Source organism: Balaenoptera musculus, chromosome 11 (assembly GCF_009873245.2).
Source record: "Balaenoptera musculus isolate JJ_BM4_2016_0621 chromosome 11, mBalMus1.pri.v3, whole genome shotgun sequence".
Lineage (NCBI taxonomy): Eukaryota > Metazoa > Chordata > Mammalia > Artiodactyla > Balaenopteridae > Balaenoptera > Balaenoptera musculus.
The window spans coordinates 54956956-54975911 of record NC_045795.1 but is presented as its reverse complement, the minus strand read 5'-3'; the positions used below and the strand labels follow the sequence as shown (position 1 = coordinate 54975911).

General features: G+C 44.3%; 1 protein-coding gene across 3 annotated transcripts in view; it reads right to left on the bottom strand.

Annotated features, from left to right (window-relative positions):
• The window catches only part of STAC (SH3 and cysteine rich domain), a 101128-nt gene that overhangs the window by 52552 nt on the left and 29620 nt on the right, over positions 1–18956 (bottom strand). For 2 of the 3 annotated variants that reach the window (XM_036870751.1, XM_036870749.1), the window contains exon 2: positions 12018–12294. In XM_036870751.1, the coding sequence (XP_036726646.1) occupies positions 12018–12294 (277 nt within the window). The remainder of the gene's footprint in view (positions 1–12017; positions 12295–18956) is intronic. The other variant, XM_036870750.1, reaches the window with a different exon arrangement.

The window sequence follows — 18956 nt, the reverse complement described above, 5'->3', positions numbered from 1 at the left end:
CCTTTTTTTCCACAATTTTCCCCTCAAATTTGGCCACTTAAGACTTTGGTCAGTTACTAGTAAAATAAACAGTTCACAGGAATGAAGTCCCTCATTTTCTTTCGTACACTGATAGGATAGCAGCAGTGTCTGACAGGCTGGGAAATTTTTATCTTATTTTTTATGCATATAAAGATTCTCTCATCACCACCTGGTCCCTTTCTTATTCTCAATAATCATGAGATGTTTAAGGACAGGGTGGGAGGCAGTGCCCATGCCTTCCTAATGTCAGCAGATGTGTACCTTAAGAAAAACAACTTTAGGAACAGATGTGGAAGTATGGCTAACATCACTGAGATGAACCAGCCTCTAACAGTTCCTTTGGGTGCCCGACTTCCCCAACTAGTCCCCCAAACAGGACTCAGATATTCTCCCATCAGTGATGTGGCTTTGGGACATCCCAGTCTGATGCTCTGGATGGGGGTGTGGGATGGGATGGCCTTGGAAGGCCAGTGAGAGCATCACGAGGCCTGTTAAACCCACCCTCCCCAGTGGACACTGCAGCATCTGCATGGGAGGAGGCCCAGCAGGTCTTCATTTGAAAGAGTGAGGGGCTCCTCCTCACTTCTTCCAGTTTCTAGATAATTCTGGTCTCTTTTCCTTTGGTACCTCTCAGTGTCCTCACTTGAATTTATGAAGGTATTAGACATCAGCACCGGGCCGGTACACAGTTGGTGTTCAATGTTTGATGGATCCATGGCTGTTGAGATTACCTGCAGTTCTACCTTCTTAATTGTGAATATTTTTCTGTGTATAATAAAAATAATCATAACCATAATTCTGATAATAGTCATCAATGGTTGAGCAGTCATTTATCTATTAATTCATTCAACAGATTCATACTGAACACCTGTTACAGGATGGGTGCCAGACTCAGTGCTGAGGATGCTACAGTGAACACAACACACCACAGCCTCTGCCCTCAGGAGGTTACACCGTCAGATTTGCCATTCACCTCGTCTACGTGACTGCATTAATCACCTGTCTCCTTTGCTCCTTTCACAGTGTTGTAAGGGAAGATGCATTTTAAAGAATTATATTATACTAAACAGAAGACAATTATAGACAGCATCTGCTTTTGGTTGACAATAAAATACAAGAGAACCAGATATTACAATAAAGGAGTCAAAAGAAGGAATAGGGACTTCCCTGGTGGTCCAGTGGTTAAGACTCTGCGCTTCCATTGCAGGGGGTGAGGGTTTGATCCCTGGTTGGGGAACTAAGATCCCACATGCTGAGTGGTTCAGGGGGCCAAAAAAAAAAAAGAAGGAATAAAAAACCTGGAAGAATGCATGGGGAATACAGGACAGCAAAAAAATAAAATTTCACAATCAAAATCCTTATTAGAAGAAGTGAAGGTTAGAACTGATAGTACAGATGATTTAGTTACTATCATAAAGCAGCAGTTCTCAGATCTTTGGATTTCATGGACTAAAGTAAAAGGGGAGAGCGTGCAACTAGCTTCAGTGAGAGCAGAGTGGACAGAGGACAAAGCCGCAGAACAGGCTGAGGGACATTAAGTGGAAACCGCACGAATTCCCGGATTGGACCCTGCTCACCATTCTGCCCCAATCTGCAAGAGATGCATGAGCCAAGCAAGGGGGCCCATGGCAATGTCCTTCCTTATGCCTTTGGTACTATATCCTCTTGAAAAATATTACTGGAAATATACTGAACAACTGAGAAACAAAAATAAGAGCTGAAGAATGGAGATGTTACGTGAGAATAGAGCTGGTGGTAAATACTAAAATCAGTTAAAACTGGAAATGTCTAAATCAATGTATAAATCTTGTTATAAAAGGTATGTATATCTTAAGATTTATTCTCAAATGTCTGAATTGCAAAACATCGGAAGAGCAATAAAAATATGGATTGACAAGAGGGCCGTACTTAATTCGCAAAAACAAGAAGTGGAAATACTATTGCTGGCACGATGGGAGTTGGGATTAAAAGTTGGATAAGCTTATCTGCAATAATAGAGGAATAAAAATATCATATTTATTTTACTTTTTAATAACTTGAAAAATGTGGAATAAAGAGTGCTTTTTGAAAACCTCAGAGGTAATTGTTAGGAGAAGAATATATTATATATCTTTCAAACTGTGGAGGTTCTAAAAGGAAAGAACATATAAATCACACATCACACACATGCACACACACACACGAACTGGAAGGAAACAGGAAACACAGAATAGAAATCATGTAGTACCAGACAAAAGGAAGCCAAATATTTCACTCATAACAATGAATACTAATGCATAAACATCTTCCATTTAAGAAGAAAAATTTAGGATGGGAAAAAAAAGAAATCTAAAATCCAATTATGCTTATTTTCAAAAGAAGCACTTAGATGACACGACAAAAAAGGTTTAAAGTTACAGGTAGATAAAGGCATATCAGGCAAGTATTAAAAAACTAAGGTGGGGGCTTCCCTGGTGGCACAGTGGTTGAGAATCTGCCTGCCAATGCAGGAGACATGGGTTCGAGCCCTGGTCTGGGAAGATCCCACATGCCGCGGAGCAACTGGGCCCGTGAGCCACAACTACTGAGCCTGTGCGTCTGGAGCCTGTGCTCCGCAACAAGAGAGGCCGCGATAGTGAAGAGGCCCGCGCACAGCAATGAAGAGTGGGCCCCGCTTGCCGCAACTGGAGAAAGCCCTCGCACAAAAACGAAGACCCAACACAGCCAAAAATACAAATATAAAAATAAATAAATAAATAAAATATTACTATAAAAAAAAAAAACTAAGGTGGAAGCATTATTATAACAGTGGGATTCATGACAGAAGTATTAAACAGGATAGGAAGCTGTTTTATTTGGCTATGGATATAATTCACAATGAAGGAATCCATGTTATGACACTGTGCGCTGAGTAACTTTACATGAACATATGCAACACAAAGGAGAAATACAGAGAAAGATGACAGATGAGAAAATTGGCCTTCTGTGTCAAGCTTCCTTTTGGGCAGGCTGGAGACTTGATACACCAGGGGAATGGCTTGCAAGGGGATTAGGGAGTTTTCCATGTTCTTCTATTTCTGTTGGTTGGTATTTAAGGCAGACGATTTTTTTCCCACTCACTCACTACTCTTTTTAAAATACCCACTACATGCCGGTAGGTGCTGTGCTGCCTGCTGTGGGAATAGGCACCTGCATCAGACCAGATCATGCCTTCAAGGGGTAGACTGTTTGAGAAATGACATGACAGTTCAGAGAAAGTGGTCACCACAGGAACTGGAGAAAGCCTTTTCATTGATTTGGTGCTGGCATGGATGGAGAAATGGGGCAGGAAGGAAGGGTGTCCCAGATCTTCCAGAAGGAAGAGCAAAAACGCTGGGGCACTGACAATGGGCTCAGAACACATTAGGACCGTTGCAGGGTAGCGTGGTGAGCAATCTGGTAACACGGGCAGTCCTCTCCAACTCCCATGGTCCTGTCTTCTGTTTTGGCAGCAGGTCAAGTGATACCATGCAGTCCCATGTGAGGTCCCAGAGCATAACACTAGCCCCTGACAGAAGCTGCTTCCACCTCTGTGTGAGGCTCTAACATACCTCCTTCCTTGGAGCCTACCAACATCCATTTCTGCTCAATCTTTGCTGGAAGGCATGTGGTTTACTTTTTCATTTAAGTCATTTTAAATGAGAGAGAATGTATTTCTTAAAATACTTGGCAGCAGGCGTAAAATTTCAGGAAACTAATGGAAGACGCTAGCTGAAAAGTATTTTGTGCCCCTTTAGTTAAAAGGTGCTGAGTACAATATTCTCTGAGAACACGGGATCTGAACTGAAGTCTTAATAACTCTTTAATGAACTTGCTTTTGCAGGCACTGTAAAGGCTTTCCAAACTGTGTCCATTAAAGAGAGACATGCCAAAGAGCGTTCAATGACAGCCGAGTGGAATTAGGGAAAAGAAAATCTTCAGGAGGGAGACCTCCGTTATTACCCATTTGCTCCACTGCCTCTGTTCTCCACTGATAACACTTGGTTGTCTTCAGGATAGCAGGACTTCCAAATGCTAACGTGTGCTGTGATTATACAAAGGGAGTGTACTGTACAGCATTTTCCAAACACATATTTTACTATAGAAAATCCTCCCTCCCCAAATCTACGAAGCCTACTTCTGGGATTACTTTTAGAAGCTCTTCCTTTTAGCATCTTGAACTCTGCCTCACTGTATCATCCATCATTGTGCGCCTGGGACCCCGAGCAAGTTTAAACCCTCTTCCAGATGAGATCACTTCAGCTATTTGAAGACAATGACGGTGTTCCCCAAAGTCTTCTCCCAGCCAAGCATTGCCACCTCCTGCAAACATTCCTCAGCCGGCAGGGTCACTATCTCCCTACCCTGGGTGTGCTCCAGTTTTATTTACTTTCACTTAAAACTCTGTCCCCAGAAGAAACACAACTCTCTCAAGGTGGCCAGATAAGCAAAGAATACAAAGAAATTACTTCTGTTGGACTAGGCATTACGTTGCCTTTTTGTCCCCTAGTAGAAAAGTAGCAGTTAACTTACTGCTACTTGTAAGCAATTAAGACTCCAGAGATTAACAATCCCATAGGGCAAACCACTGAGGTCTAGGTACCACATTTTATGATGGACACATACCACAGCCCAAAGGAAAATATACATCTGAAATTTAAGTAAAATGTTCTAGAGAGCACTTGTATTTTCTTATTTATAAGCTGCACAGCTCCTAAAACAACTGTCCAGCTAAATGATTGATGGCATCTCAAGAGTTTTAATTCCATCCTGAGAATACATAGATTTTACATTTGCTTTTTAATATTCCCCTTGATTTCTGTTTGGCGTTTCCCACCAAGAAACAACTTCAACGGTGAGCGAATATTTCCATTCCAGGTGTGGTTAATGTTTCAATGTTTATGGCTTTTTCAAGCAATCGGATGAGGTCCAAACAGGTCAGGAAACAACTAAGTTAATGGTCAAACAAAAGCATAACAGAAAAGTCCTGGACTCAGTGTAATGTAATATTTCCTCTCCTTATATTATTCATTATAATGATAACACAGTGTTATAGGTACGACAATGCCAAGGTCCATCTGCATTTCAAATTCATTCCTAGTGGAGGATGTTTTTATATTGCGTCTTGTAGCATTAAAGTGTGTTTACAGAGATACTGAGGCTGTTAGTGCCTCGCCTAGATTTTATTTATCGTACTGACACTGTGAGTATTGGTTCCGAACGGCTCACAGGTGCCCTTTTTCAGAGAATTGTTCTCAGCCAAATGGGATCCTCTTTGTCTGGGATGTCACACTCCCACTGCCCCCTGGGGGGCAGCCATGGCCAATGACTGAGCGACAGGAGTATACAAAGGCCAACACCCTGGTCTCAAGGTGCGGCTACTTGACGATATGATAAAATCTGTGTTCCAGAGCTCCCCCTGGGTGGGATCATGTGACGTCAACTCCAGCTGAGACCACATCCTTGCTCAGCTCCTCCCCCTGCCCGGTCCTGTTTCTCTGATTCCCCTTCTCCTGAGGGCTCTCCCCATAATAAACCACTTTCACTAGGATCTCTAACTCTGTCCTGTTCTAGGGATTCTTACCCAAGACAAAGCCATTATTGTTTTCCCCAGTGGTTGCTACTCGGACAGTTAGAAAGTAAATGCGCCTTTGACTGCAGTGACTGTATGAGGAAACTTGACATTTTAGGCAATGAAATCCAGCCTTTTTGCTAAATATTTGTTTAGAAAATACGTGCCCATTTAATATGCTGTGTCTTCTAAGTGGCTGCCAACTAAAAACATTTAGCTAATTTAAAAATAGTTTTGGAAACAAGGTGTCAGAATGGAGTCCCTTAGAAAAACCTCCTTAATTGACAGAGTGGACTCATGCACTGAGTTAGTTATGCTAATAGTACATACTGACTTGTTCGAGTCTTTGCAATTCCAGTGAGATGCAGATTACTGCAAGGAAATTCAATGCTCTCCTGAAACGAGTCACTGTAGACAGTTCATTGTAAAGACAGAGTGCCCTTAGATGGAATACATGTACTGGGTGTCCAGTGAAGACGAGTCCCCCGCCCTAACTCCCACTGCCAAGGCCTAAAGATGGCAAGAGTGGACTGTTTTGGTGGAGGAAGTATTTTTCTTCTAAGCAAGTACAAGAGGATTCTCCTAGTCTAAGACTGGCTCTTGAATCCTGTTGACCCAAAGGCTTGGGCATCCAGCATTGAGGCTGGTGAACACACCTAACTGCCTATTTCTCTCATGTCTCCATGAAAGACTGGCTTGATCATCTTTGGCTTGCACAGGTGACCACATTTCTGGAAAGGAGGTGATCATAAAGGGTAGCCATGTCATGCAGGCGGGGGGCATGCCATAGTGCCTGCTTAACCCAAGGGGCCTAAGAGCAAGGTCAGCAGGGGAGGAGCAGTCTCAGGTGTCAAGTCTAAGGCCAAGGGCAACGCTGGCACTAGGGAATGAAGGCATGAGTGAAGGAGCCAAGGAAATTAGAAAGAGATGGGCAGGGAATGAGGCTGGGGTCCTGGTCTACTTTTACTGCTACTTTCTGGTGGCAAATGTTTAGGCTTTCCAGCTTTAAGGCCTAGGCAGCCAGGCGAGGCACACATGTGAGACCCTGTAAACCCAACTCTGAGTGTCCGTGCCAACTTAGAAATCCTAGACAGCGAGGATGCCAGATTCCGTTTATTTTTATACAAATATCCATCAGCTAGAAACTGCACAAATGAGATTTGATTTTTCTTGGCCATCATTACATAACCTTTGGTCCTCAGTTGAAAGGAAAAAACCTGCTTTAATACGTTCTCTAGAATGTCATTCTAAGGGGATAATAGCAGTGGTCTTTCCCCAGAATTTAGAAAATGAAGATAAGCTGAGGCTTAAAGAAAACAAATCTTCAGGTGATTATGTAGAGACAGGAGGTTAGGTTTGCGGAGTAAAGAAAAAGGGCAGATCAGCTGTGCTCTATCACAGATTACAAGCCCTGGGCAGTGTTTCGGGAAGGATCACGTCCCTCAGCCTCTGCTTTACCTCACTCCTCTTCCTCTCCTCGCCTCCTTCCTCTGCCTTTTCCCTCTCCCCGTTCCCTCCGGTCTCACAGCACCTCTCTAATACCCTTTCTCCTTTCTTTGAAGGAGGCTACTATTTGGTTTACTTGGTTTTCATCTTTGAAAAGAGCAGTGTGCCTTGTTGACCGTTTTCTCTCTTTCTTCTCTTTCTTTTTGTGTTAAAAAGGCGGTTACACTATACATTTAATTCTGAGAAGAGAAAAGTATAGTGAAATTCTCCTTAACACAAAGCATTTTTTTGGTGTGATTTTCAAAACAGAATCTTTCAAAATTGTCACTGTACTTGAGGTGTACCTGGAATCCTCTTTAGGGTAATGACTGTGACATTCCTCAGAGGTGAACTCATTTCCATTAGTTGTTTTAAAAAGACACAGGCTGTGGGTCTTTTCACACTCGTCATGAGACTGAAAATAGAGACTCATCATCACCTATTTAAGGGTTATGAATAGCACTGCCTTGAAAAGGACCGGTGGAAATCTGTGTGGAAATTGAAAATGATGCATCAAATTCCGAAGCTAGGTAGGTAGACACAAAAACGAAGTTGGAGGCCAAACTGCCTCAGAGTTCTGAGCAAAAGACATGATGAGACCCCCTCCCTGCCATGGTAACGGTCAGATGCCAGGCATCACTTCCAGATGCAGAAGGGATGTGGAAGGTAGTTTAGCTCTAAGACTTAGTAGTGTCTCCCAGACAAAAAAGGCTCCGTAGTGCAGAGGCCATCCTAAGCCCAGTGGTAGGCTGGATTATTAACATTCTTCACTCTGTCCTTCGCAGGTGGCTTTGCAATCCCTGCTACTGAGGGCAGAGTGCACTTCTCCATCCCTGGACATGGGTTTGACCCACATCCCGGTGGAGTACCCACAGAAGTGACAGTTGGGTTCCTCCAACCCAAGGCCCTAGGAAACTCTGTATGCCTCCACTTGTCCTTGCCATTAGAAGGACATGGCATGGGCAGCCCATGGGTCCAAGGAAAGGGTAAGAGCTAAGGAAGAGAGAGAAGACGCAATAATTGCGCTGAGTCTGGATCAACCAAACCCCAGGTAATCTGAAGATGCTGAGTAAGAGTAAAAGAAAGCTGTTTTGAGCACGCTGGAGTTTTAGAGTAGTTGTGATACAGCGATTTTTTGGAAATCCTTGACTGACACAAAGCACTCTTCCTAAATGTGGCCTGTTGGAAGGAAGAACATGAATAATAATAGTGACTAGAAAATGAGAGTGTGAATAGATAATGGTTTTCTGAGGATGAGGACAGGCCTGTGTGTATGGTTGCAAAAGGGGCTGACGTTGCTCCCCATTTTGAATAAACAACCCCACACACCCTCCCCCCGCCAACTGGGTCTTGACCAAGGGTGAAGGACACCGCAGAACCCTGCCTTCCCGGCTACACTGGAAACCACTGATATGTCCACGTTCAATGATGACAGACACTGGTCTCTTTGGGAAGCAGCAGGGTCTCATTTCAAAGAATATCGGATAATGAAGTAGGGGAAGATCTTCAAGACGACCTATGCCTGGGAGAAGTTAAACTACTCGCTACTCATTAAGGCAGGCCCTTCAATTACCGGTCAAGTGCCTCAGTTAAATGGTTATATTCTCCCTGAAATTCGTCTTTTAACTTTACCCCTTGTTCCCAACCCTTCCCTGTAAAGGCACAGAGAGTAAGTCTCTTGACTTTTCCAATATGGTATTTTAAAACACAGTTGCACATCCAAAGTCTTTTCCACACCAAACTCCCAGGGTTTCCTCACAATCTTATTTTGGCACACCACTCACCATTCTGATCACTCTTCTAGACACCTGCTTGCTTGTTCATCTCCCTCACAGAATGGGAAATGCAGAATCAGAGACAATATTTAACGTGTATGTAAAACACTGCTGTGTAGACAAGGGACTAATTATTTTGTTACCATGATATTATTTTTGTAATTATTTATGCCTAAAAAGTGTCAAAAAAATTTTTTTTGTTACACTAATTTGGTTTACCCTCTAAATAGCTTTCTCTTCCTTAGGAAAATGACTATCTTCTTGTTTAATAATAATGATAATGATATCAATTCCAATAACCTTCCTCTGCTGAGGTCTATCAGATGCCTGGTACTTCCCTTCTGCCAGTTCATTAATCTGCACAAAACCCTGAGGGTGGTATTATCATCTCCACATAAAATGAGGACACAGGTTCAAAGAAGGCAAGTCACTGGCACGAGGTCACACAGCTGCACGGGGCTCTAATCCAGGCTGTCTGGTTCTACACGCATGGTCTTTCTACCATCCTCACTCCCTCATCTCATTTCATCCGGGAAGGGAAGGGGCTAATTGTTTCATGGGAATAGCCAGGAGCAAAACATGGGTCTGTGCTCTCCCCATTCTGTGTACCATATGGAAAGGTACCTCTCTGCCCACTTCAAAGTAAGATGGCCTCTCACCCAGTGACATCACAAAGCCTTTGGCTGGAATACAACTATCACATGACTGGCATCAGAGACAGGATGGAAAGGAATCAACAGAGGCCAGTCTTGTGATCTTCAACTAAGGTTTTCTTCTATTGCCATGGTGGACACTGCTGATGCCCTGCCCAGATACCCTGTACTGGATAGGTATAGGCAGAACAATGGCCTCCCAAAGATGTCCATGTCCTAACCCCCAGAACTGGTGAGTAGTTATGTTACGTGGCAAGGGGAACTCAAGGGTGCAAATGGAAGTAAGGCTGCTAATCAGGTGACCTTGAGATGGGAAGGTTATCCTGGTTTATCCAGGTAGGTCCAGTGTAATCACAAGAATCCTTAGGAAAGGGGGAGAGTCAGGACCAAAGAGACGGTGGTGTGAGAAAGATGTGAACTGCCACTGCCATGCTTCATTGCACTGAAGATAAAAAGGGGTCACAAGCCAAGGTTTGGGCAGCCTCTAGAAGGTGGAAAAGACAAGAACATGGATTCTCCCCTAGAGCCTCCAGAAAGGAATGCAGCTCTGCAGACACCTTGATTTTAGCCCAGTGAGACTCACTGTGGACTTCTGATCTCCAGAACTATAAGATAATAAATCTGTGTGGTTTTAAGCTACCAAGTTTGTGGTAATTCGTTATAGCAGCAAAACCTCACTAATAACACTGGTGGTATCTGTGCTGGCTGCTCGTGGCTCACAGCTGTCCCTTTCTTCAGAAAATTGCCATCGGCAGAACATGAGCCACTTTGCTCAGGGATTTGAAATGACCTCCATCATGGGAGGAGGAGGGAAGCCCACTGATACCAAAGGCTGGGCTCAACGAAGGACCAACTGGTGAAATTCATGCTCCAGACTCCCGCAAGATCCACCTAAGACCACTTCCTAGTTTAGTTCCTTCCCTTCTCCATCCGCTTCCCTCTCTCCCTCTTGTCCTGAGAGCACCCTCTCAGTAAATTACGTGCGCTTGAGTCCCCATGTCAGGCTCTGCTTCTAGGGAATCCGACCTGAGACAACTGTCATACTCACAAGAGGTGCTGGGCCATGGGAAATGGGTACTGAAGGGGAAACGGGGGGCTGGGAAGGGTGGGTGTCAGGGCTGAGGAGCTGGAAGGTGAGATGAATGACATATCAGGGCCACACTGGGCCCTGGCTCCGAGCTTGGGAATCAGGCTCTTGATCTTAAAGTGTTCTTCCCTGAAGCCTTCACGGCCAAGCCCAGCACTGCAGCATCCAGGCCGTAAGTGAGCAGGAGGTACGGCGTGGGCCTGGCATTGGGACCCCACGTGGGGAAGGCCTGTCTCTCACACCTGTTACCCTCTCGGTGGCTGTCCAGGCACTCTAGGCTTTGCTTGGCTTCATATCTGCAGGATCAGCACCGTCTCCGGAAGATAGTCCCCATCTCGGTCAGCCTTGCATCTTTTGATTTCCAGCCTCATTTCCTCTCTTAATTCCAGCCTTCTGCCCTTCAACTTCTCCTAGGGTGGGTACACCCTAACTGCCCCCTGAGAGCACACGTGGGCGTCTCCTTCCCCCTTCTCTCTTGTTCTGCAGTGACCCGTCAATCACCAGGACACGCTGCTGTTCTGGAAACAACGGGTTTCAATTCACTCTGAGTTCCACCCAAAGTACCTTTATGGTTTCCTCCATCTGTTTGGTCACTGGGTTTCCACCGTGGGACAGGCAGAAGAGTGTTTACTGTGCGCCTGGCTCTCAATGGCTCAGGTCTTCCTTCTAGCTGGGACATTTTATAGGTCATTCTCTTCATCTGGGCACAACCCCCAAGACGCTCAGGCTATCACCATTTCTCTGAGGTACCAGGAGTGAGTCCTTTCCAGGTCCAGAGTTGTAATCACCATTCCAACTGAACCCCTGTCCTGCCTGGGTCAGTGCCTCCCTGAGGTCTCCTGCCTTTCACAGCTGCCTGTCTCGGTCATTCACCTGTAGCTCACCAAGCCACAGACCCCCTGCCCAGGCGACCCCAGATAGACACGGCCACGCATACTGGAGAGGACCCTGCAATGCGTCACTCAGATCTCCCTGCAGAACAGAAGCCTTCGAACCCCAACTGCCCAGCACCTTGATTGCCTCCCACGGATTCCCTCTCCCTTAACTGCCCTTAGCTAAAAAGAACTACTCTGGTCAAGATTTTGCCCCCTCCCCAGGGGCTGCCCGTACCCGGTGAGAGGTGATGCAGGCGTACAAAGTCCCAGACCTCTGGCCTCAACGCGAGATGACTGTACAGGGCTTGAGAGCTCCCTGGGGATCGGCTGGAAGCGTTCTTCCATCTATACCACAACCCAGCATCTCCCTCTGCCCAGCCCTGCTTCCCTTACCTGTTGACACACACTGTTACCCCGAGCGCTCCCAAACAACCCTCCTGCATATCAGACAGGCTCAGAGTCGTCCACAGGAACCTGGACTCAGGTACACCCCTCTCACCTGGCTTTCCAGGGATGCAGGGACCTGGAGGAGGAGGCAGAGGGACAGCTTACCCACGATCATGTGGTTGCAGACATCACAGAAAGTGGGCTTCTTGAAGATGTGCTCCTGAAAGGCGTGGGCCTTGCCGCCGCCTGGGTACAGGCCGGCCCTGGTGACTGTGGACGTCAGGCATCCGGGGGAAGGGAGCAGGCTGGAGCTGGGGCTGACCTCCGAAAGCATGTCCGCCTGCAGTTTCACATCACTGTTGGTTCGCTGGAAGAAGTTGTCAGCACTTTTGCTCCGTAAACTCTTGGTCTTGAAAGAAAGTGATCGTTTTAGTTTCTGGAGCTGCAATGCAATGACAGAACAGACTTACGATCAATCGTGCAGACTCCTGCTGTGGGGCTGAGGCCTGCTCCACGGACTGCTCTGTTCCTACGGACTTCCTCAGCCCCTGGGGAGGCTCACAGGTGTCCCTGAGAGGGGTGGGTGATGCCAGCAGCCCCTATTCCACCGCCTGCCCCTCCTCTCTGCCTCCCTGCCCTCCCACCCACGTGTTGTCAAAAGAGCCCACTGCTTTGGACACCATTTGCCTTTTGAATTGGAATCACTGGAAATATTAATTGTATGAACTCCTGGGCTCAAAGGCTGGGTCCCTCATGCTGGGGTCTCTGCTGGTCTTTCTCTGCTGTGGTCCCTTGGCAGCCATCTGTCTGTTCACACAGCAAAGCAGAGGAGGCCACTGTCTGACTCGGAATTAATCTGGCTAAAGTATCACAGAACACAAGCCGGAACTTCTCAAGCCTGCTTGGGTCCGAAGCAGTGTGTGTGCGTGTGCGTGTGCATGTGTGTGTGCGTGTGTGTGTGTTTGAGGAGGGCACGGTGTGAAATTACCCATTTGACTTTCTCTGCTCCTCCCTGCGCCCTACCTCTCGGTTTTGGTCATGGTAAACTCGACCATTTCTCCTTTGCCTTTGGGACCCATGGAGTGGCACCACACGGGGCTGGAGGAATTCTAACTCGGTTTGGTCCAGTCTGCACCTCCAATCTAGTTTTCACGTGGCAGCCGGAAGTGTCTTTTGGAAACAAGATGTGAGCTTGTTGTTTACAATCCTTCACAGAGTTTCCTTTGTTCTTTATAAATTTAAAGAAAAGCTCCTTGCCATGGGCTCCATGGGCTGGTAGATTCTGGATCCCAACGACAGCTCACACCACCGTCCACCTTGCTCTGCCCATCCCAGCCACAGTGGCCTTTTAAGTCTCTGGCATTTATCATGCTTTTTAATCACCAGCCCTTAGTGCATCGTCTCCCCTCTCCCCAGATAAAAGAAACGAACCACTTAGCAGCTGCATGACCTGTAGTAGGTCACTTCACCTTTAAGGCAGTTTTCCTTTTGTGATTGAATATCCATGCCTGTTGCCTGGAATTAATGTCTAAGCCCCAAAGCTGTAGACAAAAAAGTGCTCATCACACTATTCTAATAAAGGCCTCCATCAAGTGTGGTCAGACACCCCTACTGGACACACAAGATGTCTTGATCTGGCCTTGCCAAGTCTAGCCACCTAACCTAGCCATCAGCCCCCCAACTTCTCCCGCAGAAGATCAGGAAGATGTGGTGGTCTTAGTGTTTGGGGTGGATGCCACAGTTCTCTACCCTTCCCCTTCCCATGCCCCTTTGCAAGGTGACCTCGCAGCTCCTCCCATCAAAACTGGAGTTCCTCGAATCTTGTTGGTTTGGGGAATTTGACCAACAGCAGGCAGCAGAGCAACTTTAAGCCACTTCCAAGCTCAAATCTCAAGGTGCCCTGTATGCTTCTGTCTGCCCTCTTGAAAACCTGCCAAACTGCCATATGGACAAACCCGATATAGCCTGAAAGGACGATGAGAGACACACAGTCCAGAAGCCCCCATCACTCGAGTGACACCCCCGAAGCAGAGCCACCCTGCTCCCTGCAGGGAATCAAGGAGCGTAGATGAGACCAGCAGAACTGCCCAGCTGAGTCCCGCTCAAACTGTCAACCCATAGAATCATCAACTAAAGAGATGGCTGGTGTTTTGAACCATTAAGTTGAGTATCTGTCGTGTGTACACAGCAATACAGTGCTGTTCTCTCCACCTTCCAAACATGTGGTGGGATTGTGCCTTGCTGCCCATTTGAAGTTGGCCGGCACCATGTGAAGCCAGTGTTCTACTTCAGGGAACTGTACGGCGTCGGGGGGGAACACCCTGCAGGGCCCTCTAGAGAAGCCCCACTAAGACCAGCAATGGAGCATCGTCAGCCCGAAAGGGCTAGCCTGAGAAGCAGCAGTAAACTACATAAAAGGTCAGAAACTGTGGGCCGCCAAGACTCTTGTCCCTTTCCCTCCGCCCTACAGCCCAGACCCAGCAGAGGGGCTGGAACTGCCAAAGGAGCAGGAAGGAGGAGCTCCTGGGTTATCTTGGAGTGTTTGTTACTGAACCGTAACCTAGCGCATCCTCACTGATGCAGGGGAAGGGAGTCACGAGCCCTTGGGAGCACAGCACTTATTTTGAAGAGGACCCTCCATCTCCAGCAAAGCTAACTGCGAGGGGGCTATGAAGCAATCGCTCTGAGACTGAGCCCCACAGAGGTGAGGGCCTGGAACCAGCAAAGGAGCAGAACACACCTTCTGCACATCAAGTCCTTCTGGCTATAAATTGGACTGACGCTGGAGGAAGGGAGACTTAGGCAGGAGGCGAGTGATTCAGATACACACACACACACACACACATACATATACATATATACATATATAGTAGGATAGTAAGAGGTTCAAACTGCTAGGTATAAAATAAATAAGCTGCAAAGATGTAACATACAGCACAGGGAATATAGCCAATATTTTATAACTTTATATGGAATATAATCTATAAAAACATTGAACCACTATGTTGTACACCTGAAACTAATATAATATTGTAAGTCAACTATACTTCAATTGAAAAAAAAGAACTTGAACGTAAGTATCTGAGTCTACATCTGGAGACTTCCATACTCTGGTTCTGCTATTTTGTATTGTGTTAACTCAAGAAAAACTTACTTAGGTGTTGAAAAAAGTGGCTAATGGATTGTCAGTTTACAGGCTGAATCCTTTGTGTATTTCATACACTGTTTCTGATCCTTGACTTTTCATTTTGAAAGCACTGCAGAACCCCTCTAAAGCTGCACATTAGATTTATAGGAACCTAGTAAACAGTTTTTGGTTTAACAGCAGCTTGGAGAATCAGAGCAGCAAATAGAATCCCAATTCTGTTTAAAGCCCCATCTGATGCTTTCTCTGGTTTTAACAATCTATTTAGCTAAAGATAAGGGCTAAGGGCAGTTTCTTTTGTCAAATGAACAACAGATCTGCTTCTTTCAGATAATTAAGAAAAAACCCCAGAGTTAGATTACACCAAATGACGAAAAAAAAACTACTGATTTTAAACATTAGCTATTAGGTGTTAGAAAATTATTCTGAATTCTTCAATTCAGCAGGGCTCTGGATTGCTCACCTATGAAAGAGCAATGCAGTGAAAACTGCATGACCTATTTTTTTTTGAACTTTTTATTTAAAAATAATTTTAGTAATACAAAGATTGCAAAATAGTAGAATCCCCGTGTAACTTTCACTCACTTTCCCCTAATGTTAACGTCTTACATAGTACAATACAGTAAATTGATTGTAACCAGGAAACTAACACTGATATAAAACTGTTAAGTAATCTACAGATCTTATTAGATTTTCCAGTTGTCCCATAATGCCTTTTTTTCTGGTCCAGGATCCAATCCAGGATTCCATATTGCATTTAGTTTCGTTTCCTTAGTCTCTTCTATCTATGTTAGGTCCTCAGTCTTTCTTGTCTTTCATAACCTCTACCTTTTTGAGGTCTACAAAACAGTATTTGGTAGAATGTCCTTCAATTTGGGTTTGTCTGATGTTTTCTCATTATTAGATTGAGGTTATATATTTTCGGTAAGAATAGGACAAAAGTGATGTGTTCTTCTCAGTGCAGCATATTAGGAGGTACCTGACGTCAATATGTCCTGTTACTGGTGATATTAACTTTGGTCAGTGGGCTGAGGTGATATTAGCCAGGCTGCTCCACTGTAAAGTTACTATTTTTCTCTTTGTAATGAAAGAGTTTCACGTAGGGGAACTACTTTGAGATGATGTAAATATCCTGTTTCTGATCATGCATTTGTCCTCTAATTTCAACATCCATCCATGATTCTTGCCTGCAAAACTTATTACCTGGTGTTTGCCTAATGGTGATAGTCTATTTCCATTATCCTTCTATATTAATTAATTAGTATTCTCCTCCTCTTCACCTATTTATTAATTATTTGTTTCTATTAGTATGGACTGATGGATCTTTGCTTTATTCTGAGTTACAATTTCCTACTACCATCATTTTGTTACTCTAATTGTCCTAGGTTTGGTCACTGGAAGCTCCTTTAGGTTTGAATCTGTGTCCTTTTCCACATGCCCTGACTATCTTTGAAGACTTCCTTACTTGCTGACACTACAGGGTTCTCCAGGCTTATCTTATATTTTCCCTGTTCCAGTCTTGCAGCCAGCATTTCTCCAAGGAGCCCTGGTTAGTTTTATTAGGGAATGGTACCTATGAACTGCTATCTGGGCAGAAAATAACTGCTCAAAATTTAATCATTATCTGGTAGTTTATAGATCTTTTTATTGTTATGTACATATTTTATAGATTTATAAAAACTTTATCTGCCATTTGTATAGCCAGGAAGAAATGAAAATGGATTTTGGTGAACAAATGCAGGTCTCTGCCTCAAGAAAATACTAGAAGCAATCAAATGTCCATCCATAGAGAAACAGTTAATTAATCCAGTACCCCATTCGATGGAATATCAGACCACAATTAAAGAGTGAGTTACATCTCCCATGCTTTTTTTTTCACTCACAAGACTGAGTTTAGTGCTATAAAATGAATATCTGCCCATGTTATCTCCCCAAGTGAGATGAAAACTTTCCTCTCCTTGTCCCCTCAGTTTGTCATTCATCTTTGACTTTATTTACTCAACGTGTTTACAGAGGATGAATTTAAAATTTTATGGAGTCAAAATTGATCAATGCTGCTGCTGCTGTTAACGGCCGACATTTACTGAAGATGTACTATTTTCTTATTCTATGTGATTCCTGAGGCTGCTGTCTCAGTCAACTAATGATATGTACTTACATTAACCTCCCTTCTAGCTCAAGACATAATACAAGGACTCTAACAACATCTACCTGACTCCTAAAGTGATCAAAGGCGACTTTTCTCACTATATTTAGGCAGAAATTCCAGATCTTGAAAAACTCGTTTCATTTAGAAATGAAAGAACATAAAACATAAACCAATAATATGGTGTGTGTGAAAACCTCTAAAACATAAGTAAATATTATACCACTCAGGTGGTAAAGGAAGAACATAGTTGTGAGAACGCTTACTATTGGAATAAAAAGTAAATTTTATATACACTCTGTGCTTTCAATACATTTGGAAACATATAATCTCTGAAAAATAAGATACGAAAGCTGAGATGATCAAACTCAGTTAGAAAGGAAGGGATTCGCTAGAGTTAAGAAAAGAATTTGTAGCAAGCAGTAAATACCACAGTAAAATTTAAAACAGGAAAGGTAAAAGCAAAAAGGACTCACTCTGCAGAAAGGTGATCCTACGATGTGGGGTTATGTTTGAGAAGCTCACATAAAACACAGGACTTATTACAAAGATACAAGAAGATGAAAATCATTAGAGAAGACATAAAGAAATAATTGGATCCTGAAGAAGACTTCAGAATGACTAGAACGGCAGCATTATTCAAAGATAAGAGAGAATTCCTGGGCTAAATGAGGGAAGAAGACTTAAACCCATCAATGAGGGAACCAACATGTGTCGGGTCAGCCTGGTGAAAAGAGATATCTCTCTTCCTGCCAGCAGGTTCAAGTGTCCTGTCAGAACGTCAAGGTGTCAAAAGAAAAGGACATCCAAACACACAGGCAGGAAAGTGCGTCACCCATGAAGAAAGAAACCTCAGACTCACTTCAAGTTTCTCTTCTCCAATGTGAAACAATGTAAGACAAAGTTATGACCCAAGTATTCTCAACCCAGACAAATGACCACTCAGGAGCAGAGAAAACAAAAGCATGGGAAAATATGGAAAACTCGAGGCATAAAAGAACTTGTGCTTGAAATAATTTAAACACAGTTAAGTTAAAATGACTGGTATAAACAGTTCACAAAGACAATTCACCTGTTATAAATACTTAATGAAACAGATGACACGTAATTTAGAACAGATGACACGTAATTTAGTTTTAACAGTAATAAAAATACCACGAGTTGTAGTAACAAAACACAAGTAGTGAGGGGGTGGAGGATGGAGGAGGAAGCCAGCTTGTGTTAACTTCCTCATTTCTGTGGAGGAGAAGTAACAAGGACAACAAGCATGGTATTAGTTACAGCTGACATTTGAGTCCTTCGGATGTGTCACATACTATTCCTACAACTTCACGTGTATCATCTCCTTTAATCCTCCAATCCACCTCATCAGGCAGTTACTGTGTGGCACCGTCCCATTAAACCCACCCTACAGCTCAATGAGGGACTATTATTACAATTTGTAGATGATGTCCTGGGAGTCAGAGTGGTAAAGGACATACTGTAAGTGATAAAGCCAAGAATCAGTCCTGCTTACTCTGACCAAGCCAGGCATTTGCAGCCAACCCAAGCTGACCATGTTCCTCCATCCTCACTTGGAATTTCAGCCATAAGTGACCGAGGAGGATATACTTTCCTGCCTCTGAGCCTCTGTTCATGCTGTTTCTCTGTCTGGGAACACGCCCTCACCCTTGGAGAAAGCCACCTGCTATATCAGGATTGTCACAATTGGAGTTCATTTTATTTGTTTAACTGTTTCTTGTCTCTGTCCTTAAAATGTGAACTCCATGAAGGCAGACAGGTTTTCTGTCTTGTTCACTGGGGAGACCTTTGC